General features: G+C 53.7%; 1 protein-coding gene and 1 pseudogene across 6 annotated transcripts; one reads left to right on the forward strand and one right to left on the reverse strand.

Moving 5' to 3' along the window:
• Positions 1–2968: 2968 nt before the first annotated feature.
• On the reverse strand, positions 2969–4983 carry LOC101701701 (rho GTPase-activating protein 12 pseudogene; annotated as a pseudogene).
• A 1698-nt stretch (positions 4984–6681) lies between these two features.
• Positions 6682–19452, forward strand: Kank3 (KN motif and ankyrin repeat domains 3). 6 transcript variants are annotated; one of them, XM_021245208.2, is made up of 11 exons: positions 6711–6753; positions 8197–8347; positions 11287–11348; positions 12239–13504; positions 13582–13681; positions 13804–14134; positions 14577–14793; positions 17973–18112; positions 18201–18401; positions 18480–18578; positions 19233–19452. In XM_021245208.2, the coding sequence occupies exons 3-11, from the start codon at positions 11315–11317 to the stop codon at positions 19314–19316; spliced, it is 2472 nt and encodes an 823-aa protein (XP_021100867.1). In that variant the 5' UTR covers positions 6711–6753; positions 8197–8347; positions 11287–11314; the 3' UTR covers positions 19317–19452. The 6 variants fall into 6 exon arrangements, 5 of the variants coding, with proteins under 5 accessions (XP_021100865.1, XP_021100867.1, XP_087057907.1 ...); XM_021245206.2 differs by lacking the exon at positions 8197–8347 and having other exon boundaries at positions 6682–6753; XM_087201781.1 differs by having other exon boundaries at positions 8197–11348.
• The last annotated feature ends 137 nt before the right edge of the window (positions 19453–19589 follow it).

The raw sequence follows: 19589 nt of genomic DNA on the forward strand, positions 1-19589 counted from the left end.
TGCACATTTCTTTACACAAAAGGCATTGAGTCCATCTCTAAGAGTTGCCACAGTCCTAACAGTTTCAGCATTGCTGAAAATTCCAAGTCCAAAGTCTCCTGTGGGACTTAAGGCAAACTCTTAGTTGTGAGCCCCTGTAAAAATCAAAAGAAAGTTAAACACTGCTGGCACAGTGGCACAGGGCAAGTGTTCCCATTGCAAAAGGGAGAAATAGTAGGGGAATGGTGGGTCATGCCTATAATCCCAGTACCCAGGAGGCTGAGGCAGGAGGATCACCATGAGTTCTAGGCCAGCCTGGGTTACACATGAGTTTAAGGTCAGCCTGGGCTACATAGCGAGACCCTGTATCAACAACAATGTGCATGCACATGCGCGCGCGCACACACACACACACACACACACACACACACACAAACAACCAAAATGGAGAAATAGGGGGATAGAAAGAAATTGGACCAAAGCAAAACCAAAATTCCACAGGGCAAACATTAAATCTTGTAGTTTCATGTCCAGAACCTGGGGCAAGATGTGGTGAGATTTGAACATCAAGTGGCTTCAGCAGCCCCACCCCTACAGCAGGACCTACCCCAGCCCCCAGGGCTTCTCTCAGGCTGACTTTGCTCACTGTGTGCAGCTTCCCTCAGCAGATATTCCACATTCACATCTTCTCAAACTTCCAGGGTTCTCCGCTGCACTTCTGGTTTCTCACAGCTACACACACTGCCCTCTCAGGAGCACAATAGCTGGCCTTGCAGGTCTTCTGAAATCTGGGTGAAAGACTCCATGACCCTGTAACTCTTACATTCTGTATGCCAGTTAAACCAGGACCATGTGAACGAGGCCAAGGTTCACTGCCAGCTCAAGCAGTAGTCAGGCCCCTTCGGATCATGGCTGTGTTGGCCTCTCAGAGCCTAGATGGCTGAGCACTGTGAACTGAAGTCTGGGAAATCAATGCCCTAGGCAGCCCTTTGCAAGCAAATTCCCCTGGGGCTCTCACCTCAAAGCAAAGTCTTTCACTTTTGCAAGCCAAAGGGAGAAGTCTTGCTGTCTCCTCTGGTGCCCTTGAAGCATCCTTCTTATAGTCTAGACTCAAAAAATCTAGAGATTTTTAGTGTTAATCTCTGATCTTTCCTTCAACCAAACTCTCCTCTTCTCCATCATATTTTTTGTTTTGTTTTGTTTTTATTTTTGTTTTGGTTTTATGAGATTGGGTCTCACTCTCTAGCCCAGGTTACTCTCAAACTCATGTGATCCTCTTGCCTCAATCTTCTAAGTGCTGGGATTGTAGATGGCCACCACACCTGGCTCATCTCTGCTCCAATTTTGCAAGTACTTTCTGGCAAAACTGAAAAATTTTTTAAATCATCCAGTGGGTCACTTGCTTTTTTTTTGGTATTGGGAATTGAACTTGGGACTTTGCACTTTTTTTTTGTATTGGGGATCAAACTCAGGTCCTCGTGCTTGGGGAGCAGGTGGCAAAACCACTGGGCTAATCTCCGGCCTGGACCTTGCACTTTTGAGGCAGGTGGAAGAACCACTGGCTAAATCTCCAGCCCAGTGGGCCATTTGCTTTTCATTCTTGATGCAGATTGGCTAAAAGTCCCCAATAGTACCCATGCCACAGCCTGTATGTTTGGCTGCCTTGAAATTTCCTCTGCCAGATGAATTAGTCTGCCACCTTTAATCTCAGTCTCCTGCAATATCTCAGGACAGGAGCAAAATGTAGACAAATTTTCTGTCATTACATAACTTACATGTCCTGGAGTCTAACTGCTAATGGAGTCTTTGTTCCTAACTGAAATCTCCTGAGCTTGGTCTTAATGATCTGCCTTTTAATCTCTCCTCCTCCTCCTCCTCCTCCTCCTCCTCCTCCTTCTTCCCCTTCCCCTTCCCCTTCTTCTTCTCTGACTAAAAGCTAGTTTGCTTTATTTTTTTAAAAAATTCTCAAACTCCAAATATCTCCTATTATATCAAGAATGATTCAGGCCACAAGAACAGAAAATCTGGCTAATAGTGAACAGCAGTTTATTTTTCTTGCATATCAAAGCATCCTGATCTTCTGAGCTCTGACCAGAATCTCCCTTCGAGTTCAGCTCACCTCATTCTAGGGCTTCTCCAGCAGGCATCTCGAAATTTTTCCCAACTTTTCCCATGAACCAATACCAAAGGCTTCTGAACCATAGGGTTAGATGGTGTTACAGGAATGACCCCACTCCTGGTACCAAAATCTGTCTTAATTACTTTCTCAGCACTGTGACACAATACCCAACACTCACAATTTAAACGAGGAAAGTTTTATTCTGGCTCACAATTTGTAGAGGTTTTAGTTCATAGTCAGTGGGGTCCAGGGCAGGACAGTATGGCAGAGGGGAAAGAGTTCATGACATGGCAGCAAGAAGCAGGGCATGATGAAGGGAGGAGGAGAATGTATCTGGATCCAGGCATGCCCAGTGGGCCACCTCTTCCTAACAGGTTTCACCTCCCAACATCACACCCAGCTATAAATGCACTGGTGGATTAATCCACATCACACCCATAATCCAGTGTCACACACCCAAGATTCAGTCACCTCTCAAAAGCACATGAGGCTTTGGGGGAACATCTAGATATAAACCATAATACTGTCTCAAAATAAAAAATAAAGTAAAATAAAAAGGGCTAGGGATATAGCTCAGTGCAAAGGCCCTGGGTTCAATTCCTAACACAACTAACTCCTACCCCCCAAAACACAAGGTAGTATCAGTCAGAACAAAAGCAAGGTAGGGTTAACTCGAACCCTAACCCTAACCCCAAACCTATGCTAACCCTGTGCATTGAGGGGGTTTAGCTGTAGCTCTGTCTTCTGCCCCCTAGGGGCCCTGTTATTCCCCTCATGACAATCCAAAGTGCCCCTAGGAGTGGGTGATACTTACAGGAGGCCCTGGGTTCCATCTCAGAATTTTTTTTCCAATGGAAAAATCTCTAAACCTCTTATAGTTTTCTTTATTAGATTAGACATTTCATATACAGCAGCTAATCTAGAAAAATACAATTTAAAAATTTTTCAACAGACCATGCTCCCTGTAACAAAACCTTCCAAACCCTGTATTACACAAATCAATCTACATTAGTAATGTAAAAAGAAACTCAAATTTAGCAATGTTATTTCCCATCCGGCATCCATCTAATTTACACATGGTTTCTACTCTTCAAACTGGAGAGTTAGGATCCTCTAATACATTTTTTCTAATGTATTCTGTACATATTAAATAATCTAAAAGGTTCCTCTTGTAGTGTATTTACCATTGAGCAAGTTTTTTCAGTATTTTTCCAGTACCATTTGCATTGGAGTAATCTGTCTGTAGATGTAATTAAAATCTAAAAGTACACACTGTTAACTTTCCTAAGGAATGGCCCACATCTGGAGGAGACCTAATATTGATGGAAAAGATTACCAATATCATGGTTAGAAATGTAGGGTTAGAATGTACTCTGATCACTGCAAGGTTGCTGCTCACTCTGGAGATCTCGTCCACAGCCAAACCCTGTTCTTCAACAGCCTCACAAATTCTGGCAGTGTGCCATTCTCTATGGACACAAATTAGCAAGATTGGCTCCAAATACTTCATCTTTAATATAACCCTTTTCACGCACAGCCTCCAAAGTGGGGCGTCATGTACAAAACTTCTTTAAGTTCTTCTTGGTGTTTTTCTGTTCTGAAGAAGCTATGCTAGATACTTTCATAGATTGAAGTTTTTTAAGATCCTTCTGGTCCTTTTCTTTATCCTGCTTTTCTATTCCTGGTGAACCCGGTTTCTCCTCTTCTATTGCTTCATCAGTTTCTACTGCCTGGTTATTGCTTGGGGTGCTAAGAAGTAACTTTTTTTTTTTTTTTTTTGGTACCAGGGATCAAACTCGGGACGTTGCACTTGCAAGGCAGGTGCCAGAACCACTGAGCTAAATCCCTGGCCCCTGATTGTACTGATAAGAACTTTAAACGAATCATTAATAATGGCATCATTAGCAGACTAAATTAGCAGTTCTGTGCCGTGACAAGTTTTCAGCTCAAATACATTCTTCTTGCTGGATTTGTCCTTTAAGGCCATCTTGATCGCTGCCCCACTGAGGTCCACTGTGAACTCTGACTTAGACTGATTACTCCCAAGCCAACTTGTACCGCTTCCTTGAGTTTTAGTAAAAAGTAAAGATGAGCCCTGCAACACTGCCCAGGAAGACAGTCAGCTCTTCCAGATCTTCTTCCCATTTTCAGTCATTTTTGTTACATTTAACAATCCATACTCCTCTTGACCTGTCTTGCTGCTTTGCTGAAGAGGGAGAAGATTCATTTTCAGGAGAGCAGGGTTTTGAGGCAGTTGGAGATTCCTTGTCATTGGTATCCAATACAATGGTGCTATGTCTCCACTTCGTTAATACTATTGGTTCTTGCAGCCGTCTGTCCAGGCTCCTACTTTTAATTATTTCTCTTTGCTGCTGGTATGCAGCACTGTACTTCGGCAGCTCCCACTCAGACCAAGATCCATCCATGCTGTAGTAGTACTGTTTACCTTGGTCATCGACATGCTTGAGCCACTTTTCACTAGTATAGTCACTGGTCTATAACATATGCCCACGTTCATCCAACTCTTCTGACCAACCCCTTGGAGGACATGACTATCTGGCTGGCTGTAACAAATGCTGTGGTAGTTTTCTTCTGATGAAAGAAGCTCTTGAACTCCTTGACTGTGGAAATCTTTGCTCATGCTTGCATCCCAGGTCCAGTGGGGTGGTTTCCATGTCCTTTCCTGTGTCCCTCGGTTATAGCAGTAACAGCGCCCTGAACTATCTGTATGCGTTTCCCACTCCCCATTAATCTGAACTGCTGGACTCCCAGGAAGGGGAGGGCAGAGCAGACTGGGATATTTTCAGTTCTTGTAGGTTGGCATACACAGGAGAATCTGGCCTTCCTTGATTTGGAGGTGTATTTGCCTGGCGGACCGGCGGGGTTCAGGCAGTCTCAGAGGCTTCATTTCAGAATTTCAAAAAAGAAAGAAAGGCCAGGTATGGTGGCACACACCTTTTAATCTCAGAATTTGGGAGGTGGAGGCAGGAGGACCACATCAAGTTCGAGGCCAATCTGGGCTATGTAGTGAATTCAAGCCCAGCCTGAACTTCATAGCTAGACCTCATTTCCAAAAGCTAAAAAATTGATTCCTCATCAAAAAAAAAAAAAAAAAGCTAAAAAAAGAAAGAAAGAAAGGGCTGTAGGAGGAGGGTCTCAGTGAGTCAAATGCCAACCTGGGCTACATAGTGAGCTCAGTCAGGGCCAGCCTACACTACAAAGCAAGACCCTGTCTCAAAAAAAAAAAAAAAAAGGCCTGTAGTTATTGCTCAATGTCTTTTATGGCCAAAACCACCCCTGGTTGGAACTCCTTCTTAGAGGAACTCCTTAAACTGTACATTTATTTCAATTGAGTGAGTGTGTATGTACACACACATATTTTATTTTGCAATCCTTTTTTGCAGGGATTGCTGGGAATTGGACCCATGGCCCCACAAATACTAATCATGTGTTCTACATGTTTTGCAATAAAAATATTTTTAGAATTCAATGGAATTTTTATACAGAAACTCGACATAATTCTCCAGTTTAATCAGCCAATGCAAACTGGGGCAAGACCTCATCTCAAAGAACAAAACAAGGGTGAGGGATTTAGCTCAGTGGTGCCGCACCTGCCTTGCAAGCACAAGGTCCTGAGTTTGATCCCCAGTACCTAGAAAAAAAGAAAAAGAAAAACAACAACAACAGCAGCCCAAAAGCTGAAATCCACCAAACACAAAGCTTAGCCAAGGTGGCAGAGATTGATTGTGTCCGCTTTCTATGGGACCTGCACAGAGCCTGGCATACAATAGGTGCTAAATGAATAGGAAAATAAATTCATGAAGTTTCTTTTTTTATTATTGATGATCATTGATTTTTTGAGACAGGGTCTCGCTATGTGGTTCAGGCTGCCCTTGAACTCACGGGGATCCTCCTGCCTCAGCCTCCCCAGTGCTGGGATTAGGGGCGTGTGCCACCACGCTGGGTTTAAACGTAATTTTAAATCATCATTGCAACATTTACTGAGCACCTGGTGTACACCAGAGGCACCAGCTAAAGCAGTGCCCCAACTAACCAGCTCTCCGATCCTGATCCTGCGATGCTCATATGTCAGTGGGGAACACAGATGCAAACAGGTAGACAGTCCTGAGTTTTGCTTTTCAGAACGCAAGAGCTATTAGGTTAATGAAGCAGAACGATGGGAAAGAAGAGGACTCTATAGGACTTTAGGGGTCAAGAACACACAGGTTGAGCCCCCAGAATAGGGAGAGGCGGCCGTGCCATGCTGGGAAGAATCGCTTCAGGAAGGGGGGACCACACATGCAAAGACCCTGGGGTGCGAAAGACCCAGGACCCTGGTACCTCACCCACACACTGGGAATAAGCGCCCATCACACAAATTCCATCGGGTGATTCTGCTCCGACTCCTCCTGGGGCGCCCTAGTTCTCTGGGGATCAAATCCAAGTTCCTCTGCACTGGGCCCAGCAGGATTCTGCGGACCCCGCCCCTCCGCTCAACAAGCCCCGTCACCACGCCTCACCATTGGACAGCTCAGAGCGCTTAGGGCGCTGGTTGGCTGATGTGGGCGTCCATCAGGATCCAGGCCTTTATAACCCGTCTGGGCGCTTCGAGGGGGCGGGCGCGGGCGCGGGCGCGGCCGGGGCTGCGGCTTCAGGTAAAGAGCTGGCTTTCGGGAAACACGCACGGGGGTTCTGGGGGGACTCAGGGGACGGGGACGCGGGACGGGCGGGCTCGGTGCATCCAACCCTTCCGCGGGCCGCCACGAGGTGGGCACATTGGGCTGGGAGCCCAAGGGAAGCCCCAGGTAGGTGGGAGCCTGGAGGGGAGGGGGTCCTGGGTCCCGGAGATCGCCCCTCTTTTCACCCTGCAGGCGCCAGCGGGGGCTTCCCCTTCTCCTAGCACCCCAGCCGGCCACGGGGACCCGTGCCCAGGGTGTCTCTGGGCGCGTTGGGGACCCGGGTCCTTCCTTCCCGCGCTGGGCTGGGTGCGGGATGGGGGCGGGGTTGAGGAAACGGAGTCGGGGGAGGGGCGGCCGCCAGGACCAGGGGACAATGGGCAGCGGGTGGGACCGCCCGGCGGCGCTTCCTGGAGGAAACTGCCCTGTCTCTGCGAAACTGACCCGGGGTGTGCGTGGGGTGCGGATTTGAGCCCCTTTTCAGCCAGGCACCTCCTCCACCCCCACCCCAGGGCTCTGAGGGCCTCAGGCTGGGAAGGCGCCCCCGGTACCCCTGGACCGCATCCCTTACCCTTCTGGTTTCCCCAGCTCAGTTCCACAGCCCGAAATAGTCCCAGGGGCGGGAGTGGGGCGTGTGGTGTCGCTTCTGAAGACCTAATGAGGGGGTCCTAGGCAGAGGATCGGAGCTGGCGGTGACAGCCGGGGAAGGGCGCGGAGGAGAGAGGAGGACAGCTACACACCCCTAACCAGGGACCCAGGCGGGGCCTGCCAGGTGCCTGAGGCTGGCAGGGCACAGACGGAGCCGCCCAGCCCTCCTGGGAGGAGAAGGGCCTCCTTGTAGTGGGCGGTCCGGTGTGGGGCCAGTGCAGACAGCGGACTAAGCTGCAGAGGTTCACACTCTGACTCAGCCCATCTGTGACCTTGGGCAGGTGGATTCATCCTCCCTCTGTCTCAGTTTCTCCATCTGGACAATGGAGGACGGGACAATAATCATAGGAGGGCCAAGGTTCGAGGGTTTAGCTAGGATCAGAAATCCTAGCTCGCAGGAGGGTCACGTGAGTCCGTAGCCAGCCTGAGTTACATAGTGAGTGCAAGGACAGCCTGAACTACATAGTGACACGCTGCCTCAGAAAACAAAAACGGTTAATATCCATAAATTATGGGAGCTGGCTCATTACTACACGGCCAAAGTATTGTTGTTCTTCATCAGCCCAGCCCCTTGGTCCAGCTGCTCCGGCTGGTGTAGGTCTTAGGCATGACTGAAGCTGTGTCATCCATTCCAGAGCCTCAGCTTTGGGCATGACCAGGTCACTAGAGGAGGGGGCTGCCCCCACTCAGTCATGCACCAGCTGTGTGGGAGGCAGGTCCAGTTCCCTTAGACCTGGGTCAGGCTTTTTCCAAAACCCAGCGCTTCCTCGGCAGCTTCCTGAAAACAAGCTGTCCTGCGGGATGACCTGCCGCCTTGCTGGTCTGTCACTTGCAGCTGGTGTGAGGGAACAGGAAACAGCTGCTTGGGGACTGGAAGGGGCCCTGCCTGGCCTTGGAGCAAGGAAGGAGGCATCAGGGACTCAGGGTAGGCAGAGGTGGGGAGTGGAATGGGGTCCCCTAGCTATGGAGCAGGATGAATGAGGCAGGCTGATGGGTGCTGAGAGGGTGTGGTGTCGGGCGCACAGGCAGGTGGTCACCAGGAATTCCAGTGGCCGGGAGGTGTGGCCAGGAGGGTTGCCAGGTGTGGCAGTGGGCCAGGGAGCTGAGGGCCGGTGCCAGTGGAGGGCTGGACAGGCAAGAGGGCAAGAGAAGTTGTAGCCGGGCTCCGCTGGCCAGCGGGTCCCCAGAAGCTGGGCAGAGCCCAGTCTGAGGGGTTTCCCACTGGTGATGCTCTGAATCCCTCCATCCCTCAGTTTCTCTACCTGTAAAATGTGAATGATAATATGGACCTTGCAGAATTGTATGGAGATTACATTTCCAGGCAGGGCGTAAGGGCCACAAGCTGCTCTCTGTTCCCTGATGGTTTTCCCTGTGGGCTCTCCAAAGCGCTGTCTATCATCCAGTGGATTTTGTTTTATTTTGTTTTGTGTGTTTGAAACAGGGACTCTATACTTCAGGCTGGACTCGGGGCAATGCTTCTGCCTCAGCCTCCTGAGTGCAGAGATTACAGATGTGTGCCAACTCACCTGACTTTTAGTTTAGTTTTGTTTTATTTGCCCATGATGGGGATGGCATGCTAGGCGAGCACTCTACCACAATCCACCCCCAATCCTATGCTTTGTGAACCCAATTTCTGGGCTCAATACATTTGTACCTTTGTCCTCAACCACTTTGAAACTTTGAATTTGTCACTCAATGCCTTCTGACAGGAGCATTTTGTCCTGGTACTCATTATTTGTTTGGTACTCAATGTGGAAACTAGAACTTGTGTCAGTTACCTTGGGCCTCGGTGCCCTTCTCAGAATATCTGGTTTGGTGCTTGTCCTGCCTCCCCAAAGCAGTGAACAAGTAAATGAGGCACCTGCATCTGTCTTTGTTAAATATCACAGTAGGCTGGGATGTGACTCACTGCTAAAGCACTTGTCTAGCTTTAGTTCCATCCCCAGCACTGCAAAACTTACATTATGAGAGGCGGCCCAACCCTATAACTTTCTTAGAACCTCCTTTTGTCTCCCAAAGAGTCACCCTCCCCCCCACTCTGGACAGAGAGTCACAGTTTCGCTCACCTAGATGTGGTTCCCTTGCCAACTCTTGTTTGTTTGGTGTTTTTTTTTGGTACTGGGGATCAAACTCAGGACCTTGCACTTGTCAGGCAGGCGCAACACCACTGAGCTAAACCCCCTCCTCATTGCAGACTCTTACATGCCACAAAGTCCCGTGGTGCTGTGCTAGGGACACTCCACAGAGGCAGGTATTTGTTGGTCACATCTTTGTGTAGCCAGCCCATGACTATCATCAGGAAGTTCTCACTTTGGGATCTTGGTTAAAAATTCAGATGCACAGGGCTGGGGATTTAGCTCAGTGGCGTCACTGCCTGCTGCGCAAGCGCAAGGACCGAGTTCCATCCCTGGTACCAAAAAAAAAAAAAAAAAAAAAAATTCAGATGCACAGCCGAGTGTGGTGGCAAACGCCTGTAATCCTAGCATTTGGGAAGCTGAGGCAGGAGTACCGCCATGAGTTCAAGGCCAGCCTGGGCTACACAGCAGGACCTTGTCTCAAAAAAAAAAAAAAAAAAGCAGATGCACAATTGTGTTTTGTCTGGATTCTCTGTGGAAAAAGAATTCAAAAAATTTTCTTTTTTTTCTTGGTACAGGGGATGAACTTGATCTTTTGCTTGCGAGGCAGGTGCGGTGCCACTCAGCTAAATCCCTGGCCCAAGAAATACTGTTTTAAAAAAAGCACAATTCAGGCCAGGGATTCAGCTCAGTGGTTTCGCTGCCTGCTGCACAAGCGCAAGGACCCAAGTTCGATCCCCGGTACCAAACAAAACAAAAACAAAACAAAAAAAAAGCACAATCCTGCCAGTTGTTGTTCTGCTTTTTTTTTTTTTCCCAGTATCAGGAATTGAACTCAGGACCTAGCCCTTGCCAGGCAGGCACTGTGCTACTGAGCTACATCCCTGGCCCATCCCTTTTTATATTTGATTTTGAGACAGGGTCTCCCTAATTTGCCCACACTGGCTTCAAATTTGTAATTCTAGTAGCTGGGATTATAGGCATGCAGCACCATTCCTGGGTCCCATGGGTTTTCAGTGAGCCCAGGAAGAGCTTACAAGCCGCTCTCTCTCTCTTCTTTCCTTCCTTCCTTCCTTTTTCTAGCACTAGGGGTTGAATCCAGGGCCTTCACACTGAGCTGCATCCCTAGCCCTTCTTTTAATTATTTATTTTGAGGCAGGGTCTCACTAGTTGTTAAGTTGCCCAGGCTGGACTTCAACTTTTTTTTTTTTTTTTTGGCACTGAGGATTGAACTCAGGACCTTGTGCTTGCCAGGCAGGTGCTGTGTCGCTGAGCTACATCCCCTAGACTTGAACTTTCGATCCTACTGCCTCAGCCCTCCAGAGCACCAGGACTGTAGGCATGCACCATCACATCCAGCTTCCCCTTTCTCTTCTAAAGGCGAAAGGCCCACACAATCTTTTCAGCACCGATTTCTCATTTTCACCAGGGATTCACAGAAAATTCAGCCTCTCTGCTGTTCCTCCCGCACTCTCTGATACTGTTTTCTCTTTTTCTTTTTTTGGTACGGGGGATCGAACTGGTGACCTTGCGCTTGGGAGGCAGGTGGCAGAACTACTGAGCTAAATCCCCGGCCCTGCGATCGTTTTCTTGACCTCTTGCCCCTCTGGATGCCTCTCCTACTTCCTGCCCCAGCCTGGGCCCCAGGGGTCCCCATATTCCTTTAATCCAAAGTTTCAAGGTCTCTCCAGAGAGGAGGGAGGCAAGGGCCTGTGTATGAGGACCAGAGCATGGCTGGGCAGCAGGACGGACAGGGACCCTGCCGTCACCTCTCTGAGGTCTTTTGCAGGGTGAGTATAGCGGCTACTTCAGGAAACATGGCCAAGTTCGCCCTGAACCAGAATCTGCCTGGTGAGTGTGCAAAATGGGATGTGTGTGCACAGCCCCCAGTCGGTGCACGTGCGTGTGTGTGTATGTACACAGCCTTGCAGTTCCTTCCTTTAACATAGTGGCCAGATGGCCCTTTCCAAAGGCCCCTTGAAGAATGTCATGACCCTGCTTAACACCCAGCCATCGTATGTGGGGTAAAACTCCAACTCCCCACAGTCGGACCTGTCCCCATCTTTCCAGAGCCCTCCCTCGTCCCCCCCAGTCCGCAGCGGCTTCCTTCTTTTTTGTTCTTGTTTTGGTACCGGAGATCGAACTCGGGTCCTTGAGCTTGCGCAGCAGGCGGCGAAACCACTGAGCTAAATCCCCGGCCTTAGCTGCTTCCTTTTTTTTTTTTTTTTTTTTTTTTTGGTGCCGGGGATTGAACTCAGGACCCTGCGCTTGCAAAGCAGGCGGTGGAACCAGTGAGCTAAATCCCCAGCCCAGCTGCTTCCTTTTTATTGTTCCGGGCTCAACTCTAAGTCCCCTCCCCCAGAAACCATCCCGGCATTACAGCCGAAGTCTCGCCCTGTCCTGGGATTCTCTATTTGCTCTTTTGCCCGCACCATCATTTGGAGCGATCGTATTTATTTATGTCTCCTAAAAAGGGCAGGGATGTCTGCCTAGTTCCCCGCTGTGTCCCCAGGGTCTACAAAACTGCCGGGCACCCAGCAGGTGCTCAGCAATCGCGTGGCCTCCTGAGTCCCTGCCTGCAGATAGGAGTGCCGGCCTTGGGGGCGGCGTGCACGCGAAGGCAGGTGTGCAGGGCTCGGCGGAGCCGTGCAGGTGCCTGCTGGGGCCGTGGGGGACGCTTACTGTCCCTTCTTTCGGGGTCTCCTTGGCCTGACCGCCTCCCGGCCCCGTCCTGCCCGCAGATTTGGGCGGCCCTCGCCTGTGCCCCGGCCCGATCGGGGGCGCGCGGAGCCTGAGCTCGCCTTACTCCGTGGAGACGCCCTACGGCTTCCACCTGGACCTGGACTTCCTCAAGTACGTGGAGGAGCTGGAGCGCGGTGGGCCCGCCGCCCGCAGAGCCCCCGGACCCCCGACCGCGCGCCGCACCCGCGCGCCCCGCCCGGGCCTCGAGGGCGCTCGCAGCCCAGGCGCCTGGGCATCCAGTGAGTCCCTGGCCAGCGATGACGGCGGAACTCCGGGCGCGCTCTCCCCCGGGGCGCTCCCGGGGCTCCAGTTGCCACCGCTGTCGCCACGCGCACTCGTGCGCAATGTGCGCGTGGAGAACACGCTGCTGGAGACGAGCCGTCGGCTGGAGCTGGCACAGGCGCAGGAGCGCGCGCTCAGCCCTGCCCGCGTGGAGCCGCGCAGTCCACGGGGGTCCGGCCGCAACAGCCCCGCCCCCGCCTCGCCCGGCCCAGCGCAGCTGCAGCTGGTGCGCGAGCAGATGGCCGCGGCGCTGCGGCGCCTGCGCGAGCTCGAGGACCAGGCGCGCGCGCTGCCCGAGCTGCAGGAGCAGGTGCGCGTACTGCGCGCTGAGAAGGCGTGGCTGCTGGCCGGGCGCGCGCTGGCGGAGCCCGACGGGGAGGCCGAGGCGCGCCCGGACAAGCTCGCCCAGCTGCGGCGGCTCACCGAGCGCTTGGCCACCTCCACCTCGGAGCGCGGCGTCCGCTGCAAGGCCAGCCCCCGCGCTGAAGGCCCAGATGGGCCGGCTGCAGCGCGCAGCGAGGGCGCACGCCAGGTCCTCGAGGGGGCAGCCGGGACTCCTGGGACCCCCGACGACGGGTCGCCCCAGACCCGGGAGGTGGGCATCGAGGTTGTGCTCGAGACCCGAGAGGCGGGTGCCCAGGCAGCGCCGGAAACCCGGGAGGCCGGCGTGGAGGCGGCCCCTGAGACCGTGGAGGCGGACGCGTGGGTGAGCGAGGCGCTGCTCGGGGTGCCCGCCGCTGCCGAGCGCGAGCTGGAGCTGCTTCGCGCCGGCCTGGAGCACCAGCGCGGGGTGAGCGAGCTGCTGCGCGGGCGGCTGCGGGAGCTGGGGGAGGCCCGCAAGGCTGCCCAGGACGAGGCCAGGGAGCCCAGGGCCCCGCCGTGCAGTGCCGCCACTCAGACCCCTTGGGGCTGTGCGGAGAAGACCACGCAGACTGAGCTCCCTGCGGAGGCCCCTCCTGGGGACAGGGCCGTGGCCCCGGCGGGTGAGTCCTGCCCCTCGCCGAGCCCTGGCCCTCGAGTCGCCAAACTCAAACTCAGTGCCCTCGTCTGGTCCTGCCAGGCACCCTCAAGTCCATCATGAAGAAGAGAAACGGCACCGCTGGCGCCCAGCCCAGCCCGGGACCCAAGAGCCTGCAGTTTGTCGGAGTCATCAACGCAGAGTGCGCGCTTCGCCCCTTCCCAGGGCCACAGCTGCGGGGGCGCGGCCGGAGTGGGCCTCTGGGCCGTCCCGGCTCCTTGGCTGTGAAATGCGGGCGCTCATCGCACCCTCCACTGTCCCCAGGTATGAGAGCTCGTCCAGCGAGGACGACAGCGACAGCAACGACAGCCAAGACGGCGCCCCGAAGCGTCCGAGGAGCAGCTCTTCCGGCTCCGGGGACGACAGCGGCGGGGACGTCGGGGACCCGGAGGCAAAGGCGGAAGCAGAGCCTCAGCCCGGGACCCAGGGGAGGCAAGAGGCGCCCGTGGTCGGGAGTGGGGGCGGCTGGGTGTCTCGGGGTCCCCCTGAGGCTCGCCTGGCTCCTCTCAGGTACGAGCTGAGCCCGCGGTTGCGCGAGGCGTGCGCCGCGCTGCTGAGACAGCTGAGCCGGCCCCGCGGAATGGCCCGCGACAGCGTGAGTGTGGAATGGCCCTCCCGGGTATCCCCCAAGTTTGGTCCTTTCTCACTAGGGACCTCTCCAGACCCTAGGTTCTCCAAACGGTCTCCCCTCTAGACAGGGGCTGAACTTTCCTTAACTCCTCTGAAGGGTGCTGACTGGGGTGCCGAATGCATGCCTGTGATCCCAGCACTCGGGGGGCCGAGGCAGGAGGATCGCTTCGAGTTCGAGGCTAGCCTGGGGTACACAGCAAGACCCTGTTCCACCCCCCGCCCAAGGGCACACTCCAATCCCCAAGCACAGCTCCCAGCCCGTCTTGTTCCCCGACTCCCCAAGGGCAAGCTCGTCTCCATCTTGGGGACCCTAACTACCCCTGTTCTGAAAGCGGTGACCTTCCTTCCTTGCCAGCACCCCGCCCCCAGCCCTGGGTCAGTCGATACCTTTGTCCCTGTCCCTGCAGAACGCGGCGCGCCTGGTGGCCCAGGAGTGGTTCCGGGTGTCCAGCCAGCGGCGCTCCCAGGCCGAGCTGGTGGCGGGGGTGCTGCGTGGGTTGGCGCGCCTGGGACCCCCGCTGCTGACGCACGTGGTGAACCTGGCGGATGACAACGGGAACACGGCCCTGCACTACAGTGTGTCCCATGGGAACCTGGGCATCTCGAGCCTGCTGCTGGACACGGGTCAGTCACAGAGGGCTGGTGGGAGACTGGGTCATGGAGACTGGTAGGTGAGGGTTTGGGCGGAACCAGGCGGGGATCCGGAGGGAAATGCAGACCGGAGATGGCCGGTAGAGGGCGCCGCTGGACCGTTAATTACTTCATGAACGGGTTAACCGCACCCCCGCTGGCCAACGGAGATTGAATTCCGGGCCTTCGCCTAGAGCTACAGCCCCAGCGCTGCTGCTGCTCTTTTTTTTTTTTTTTTTTTTAAATCAGGATGACTAACACTCCGTAGCCCAGGCAGCGATCCTCTGCCTCAGCCCTGTAAGGGTTGGGTTCACGGATGTGCACCACCACGCCGTCTCCCACCTTCTGGAAATTTTTTTTTTTAAACAAACTTAGAGTAATAGGAATCGAGCACTCTGAAAACTGAGGCAGGATTGCTTAAAATTCAAAGCCAGGCTGGTCTGCATAGTGAGTTCAAGGCCGATTTGAACTATATGTCAGGACCCTGACTCAAAAAACGAACAGCAGCTTGGTGTGGTGGCACGTGTCTGGGTGTGTGAAGACCGCCTGGGCTGGTGAGTGCAAGGCCAGCCTGGACCACATAGCAAGACCTCGTCTCAAAAGAAACCAAAAAAATCCCTCTGCCTCAGCCTTCCAGGGTTGCAATTACAGTCCGCTACACTTAGATCCCAAGGGTCTCTGGCTCAACCAGACACCACCCCATCCCACCCCCAGGCTCACCTTGACTCGCCTCCTTCTTGTAGGGAGAAGGAACGCTCAGCTTTGGGGTACTTGATCCCTCCAACTTTCACTTGTCACCTGGGAAACAGGGTGGCAGGCTTCCTGTGTGGGCAGCTGTGGCAGCACATGCCAAGCATATAGTGAGGGCCAGTGGATGGGCACTGCACTGTGGCCCAGAATCTCCAGGTCCTGAGCTTCCTGACCATCCAGGGCCCTCCCCCCAGGCTGGGGTGCTAACTTCTCTGAAGTAGAGCTGCACACACCGGATATTGTGGACACTGGTTGAAAGCCTACTAGGAGCCAGCCCCTCACTGAGCAGACCGGAAGTGGCCTGGACCCCCCCCCCCCCAGCCACCTGGCTTTTCAGCTCCTGGGCCTGCTCAGCTCCTTTCTGCTCCACTCCCTTGACCTCAACTCCTGGTCTCCCCCTGCCACTCTCTGTGCCTGCGGAGGCCCCCCCCCCCCCCCCCCCGCGCACATAGGGAGCCTCCAGGGTTTGCTGTCTTCACTCCCACAGCAGTCTCGAAGACGGGGCTGGGTGTGGAGTGAGAGGTGGGGACTGGAGATCAGCAATTACCAGATGAAACATGAATCCATTTCCAGTGGGGATGAGGGGCCGTGACAAAATGCCATCAGGAGATGAAATGAGGAAGGAGGTGGTCCTTGCGGCTGAGGCCCAGAGGTAGAGCACTTACCTGGCACATGTGAGGTCTGGGGTGCAACCCAGATAGACAAGACACACACACAGAGGAAACAGGCATCCTTTAATGCCTCACAGTAGCTGGGAGGGCAAGGGGAAGTCAGGGCCTCCTGCCCAGCCTCCAGAGGGAGGCTCCACCCTGCTTGTGTCCCCTCCCCACTGCTGTCACAGCTTATGGAAGAAATGGTTGAGCTGGGGTCAGGGTGCACACCTACCTGCCTGTAACCCCCAGCATTCTGAGCACGTACTGGAGCCCAGCCTGAACAACTGATTTAGTGAGACCGTCTCAAAACAAGAAAAAACATGGCTGGAGATGGATGTGTGAAGACCTTGGACTCAATTCCCAGCACTGGGCAGTGGGGGCCTGTGCATCATACTGCACAATTAGGATCTCCCCCTCCCCCCATTTAAAATTCCTGTACCAGGGATCAAACTTGGGACTTTGCGCTGAGCTAAATCCCTGGCCCTTCCTATTTATATTTTTGAGACAGTCTCACTCTGTAGCCCAAGCTGCCTTGGAGATGGTGATCCTCCTGTCTCAGCTTCCTGAGTGCTGAGGTTACAGGTGTGCACCATCACGCCTGGCTAATTTTACTTTTTGTGGTGCTGAGGATCAAACAGCTCTGTGTACGCTAGGACAATGCTCTACTGGCAAGCCACACCCAGCAGCCCCCACCTTCTGGGACCCCCCCCCCCACTTTACCCATGTAGTCCGTCATCTTGACCCCCTTCCTGTTTCTGTCGTCCCGGGAATCAAACTCAGGATCTTGAGATTGCCAGGCAGGCGCAGTGCCACTGAGCTACATCCCCAGCCCCCAAACCCCTTCCTAAAGTAACTGTTCTGAGACCCAAACGAGCTCCTTTCCTGGCCCTTTGCTGTGTCTGCCCCGCACTAGTCATCTCCCCAGGCCACCTCTCTCATATAAAGCTGGCCAAGCAGGCAAACAGCCACTCCAGTAACAGGGTCTGAACAGAACTGACCTTGAAGAGGCGGAGCTCATGCTCATTCCTAGTTCTGAAGGCTGAGCAGCCTGTGGTCATTTCCTGGGACTGCTAGGGTCCCAGGTGAGTGGCTGAGCACAACAGAAATTGTCAGTTTGAGTCTGAAATCAAGGTGTCGGCAGGGTTGGTTCCTTCTTAGGGGTGCAGAGGGAGGATCTGCCCTGTGCCATCCTCCTGGCTTCTGGTGGCAGTTGTGGGGAGTCCTCCCACACATGGTGACTTTGTCTTATCTTGATGACATTTCCAAATACTTTCCAAGTAAGGTCACATACATGGGTAATGGGTTTGGACCTCCATTTCTTTTCTCCAACCAATAACCAAGGCTGTAGGGAAGCTGAGGATTCTAGGGGAAACATCCGGGCAGGGGTGTAGCTCAGTGGTAGAACCCTTGCCTAGCATTTGAGAGGCCCTAGCTTCCACCTCCAGCACCAAAACAAACAGAAAAAAAAAATAAAGGACAACGGAGGGATTTAAGGAGTCAGGTGATGGGCTATACTTCTTTTGACCACTGCTTGCAGGTATCATATAGAAGGCGTTGTACAGGGGCGAGGGTGGCAGCTGGCATGATTCTCTACAGAGCAGCAGCTGCATTGGCTTGGTTGCTGTTAGCCATTGAAGTAAACCTGTCTGCTCAGTCACAAATGTTTACTGAGCACCTACATTGTGCCAGGTGCTATTCTAAATAATGAAGGATGTAACTGCCAACAGAACCTGCCCGGTTTGGAGCTGTGACCACCCCTCTCTCCCCCAGGGGTCTGTGAGGTCAGCTGCCAGAACCGCGCCGGCTACTCAGCACTCATGCTGGCTGCACTCACGTCTGTGGGGCTGGAGGACATGGTTGTGGTCCGGAGGCTCTTTAGAATGGGTGATGTCAACGCGAAGGCCAGCCAGGTGCACACTCGCCCCACTTGGCCTCAGTCTGAGGGGATTGTTGCCACCTGGGAGCCCACCCTAGCCAGCCTTCTCCCCCGTTCCCCAGACTGGACAAACGGCCCTCATGCTGGCCATCAGCCACGGCCGGGAGGATATGGTAATGGCCCTGCTGGAGTGCGGGGCTGATGTGAATGCACAAGACTCGGAAGGGGCCACGGCGCTCATGTGTGCCAGCGAGTATGGACGCCTGGACACCGTCCGGTTGCTGCTGGCCCAGCCAGGCTGTGACCCTGCCATCCTGGACAATGTGAGCCAGGACCCTGGGGCTGGTGTAGGGGAGGGGGTGCCCATGCTGTTCAGAGACCTGATGCCTGCCATTCCTCAGGAGGGCACCAGTGCCCTGGCCATCGCCTTAGAGGCGGAGCAGGACGAAGTGGCCGGTCTGCTGCATGCCCACCTGAGCTCCAACCAGCCTGGTTCCCAGGTGAGTGCGGCTCCAAAAAACAGCCTTCCCAGCTACCAGCCAAATTTAGGGAAGGCACGAAGGACACCCCAGGCCTCCCTTCCTGGGAAACCCCAGAGGAGGGGAACCTGACCATTCTCCCATATGGCTAGGATTGGATTTTAACCTGAAGATTGCCTGTGAGGCAGGCACACCTCCAGGCCAAGAGGCCCTAAGTGGAGAAATAACCTGGCTTTGATGCAAGGAGGAATGTCAGCATGCATCAAAGTTTGCCAGCCGCATGGAGGGCAGAATAAACCTGAAGGGTAGAGCCTTATTCACAGACCAAAAGTAACAATGTTCTCAGCACTTTAAAAGTATCTAGCCAGGCATGGTGGCATATACCTATAATGCCAGCACTTGAGAGGCTGAGGCAGGAAGATGGCCAGGCTGGGCTACATAAGAGACCCTGTGTCAACAACATAAAAAAATACCCAACCCCCCTGACCCATCCTGTACTCACCCAGCCTCCAGAGATGTGGGAATGGTCAAGCACATCTTCATGCAGGGGCAGAGCCGTGATTCAAACCAGACAGCCTGGTTCCATGTAAAGGGTGACCTTCTTTGGGGGTGGTAGGATGATTGAACCCCCCCAGCCTGAAACCTCCATCAGGACCTCTTCCCTCCTCCTTCTAGAGCCAGTCACCCTCAGACTCTCCTGCAGCCACACCCGGTGAAGGAGGGTGCAGTGACATCAGACAGGACCCCCAGCCTCAGTGAACTGCTGTGCACACCTGAGCAGGACTCAGGGAGGATCCTTTCCTCCCCACCTCACCCCCTGGATCACACATCACACACCCATCCACTTTCTCAAACTTTTTTCCTAATAAAACACTGCTATTCAGCTTGCACTGTCTGGGGGCAGTGTGTGTTTGTGTCTGTGGTGCGATATCTACGGTTTCTCTTGCTGGGGAAAAATGGTATTTAAGTTACCCAGAATACAGAAGGCCTGTGACCACCTGGGAACCCCGTAAAGCACAGGGCCAAGAGAAA

Source organism: Heterocephalus glaber, unplaced genomic scaffold, assembly GCF_053883595.1.
Source record: "Heterocephalus glaber isolate CG9 unplaced genomic scaffold, H.glaber_assembly_v1.0 deba00001761, whole genome shotgun sequence".
Taxonomy (NCBI): domain Eukaryota; kingdom Metazoa; phylum Chordata; class Mammalia; order Rodentia; family Bathyergidae; genus Heterocephalus; species Heterocephalus glaber.

What these genes read in the sequence shown, in the direction of transcription:
- Kank3 (XM_087201781.1), top strand. Translation starts at nt 11,228, where the DNA reads ATGGCTGGGCAGCAGGACGGACAGGGACCCTGCCGTCACCTCTCTGAG. An exon ending in CCTGAACCAGAATCTGCCTG is followed by an intron (nt 11,349 to 12,238) that starts GTGAGTGTGCAA and finishes TCCTGCCCGCAG; the next exon opens with ATTTGGGCGGCCCTCGCCTG. An exon ending in GAGCCTGCTGCTGGACACGG is followed by an intron (nt 14,794 to 17,972) that starts GTCAGTCACAGA and finishes TCTCTCCCCCAG; the next exon opens with GGGTCTGTGAGGTCAGCTGC.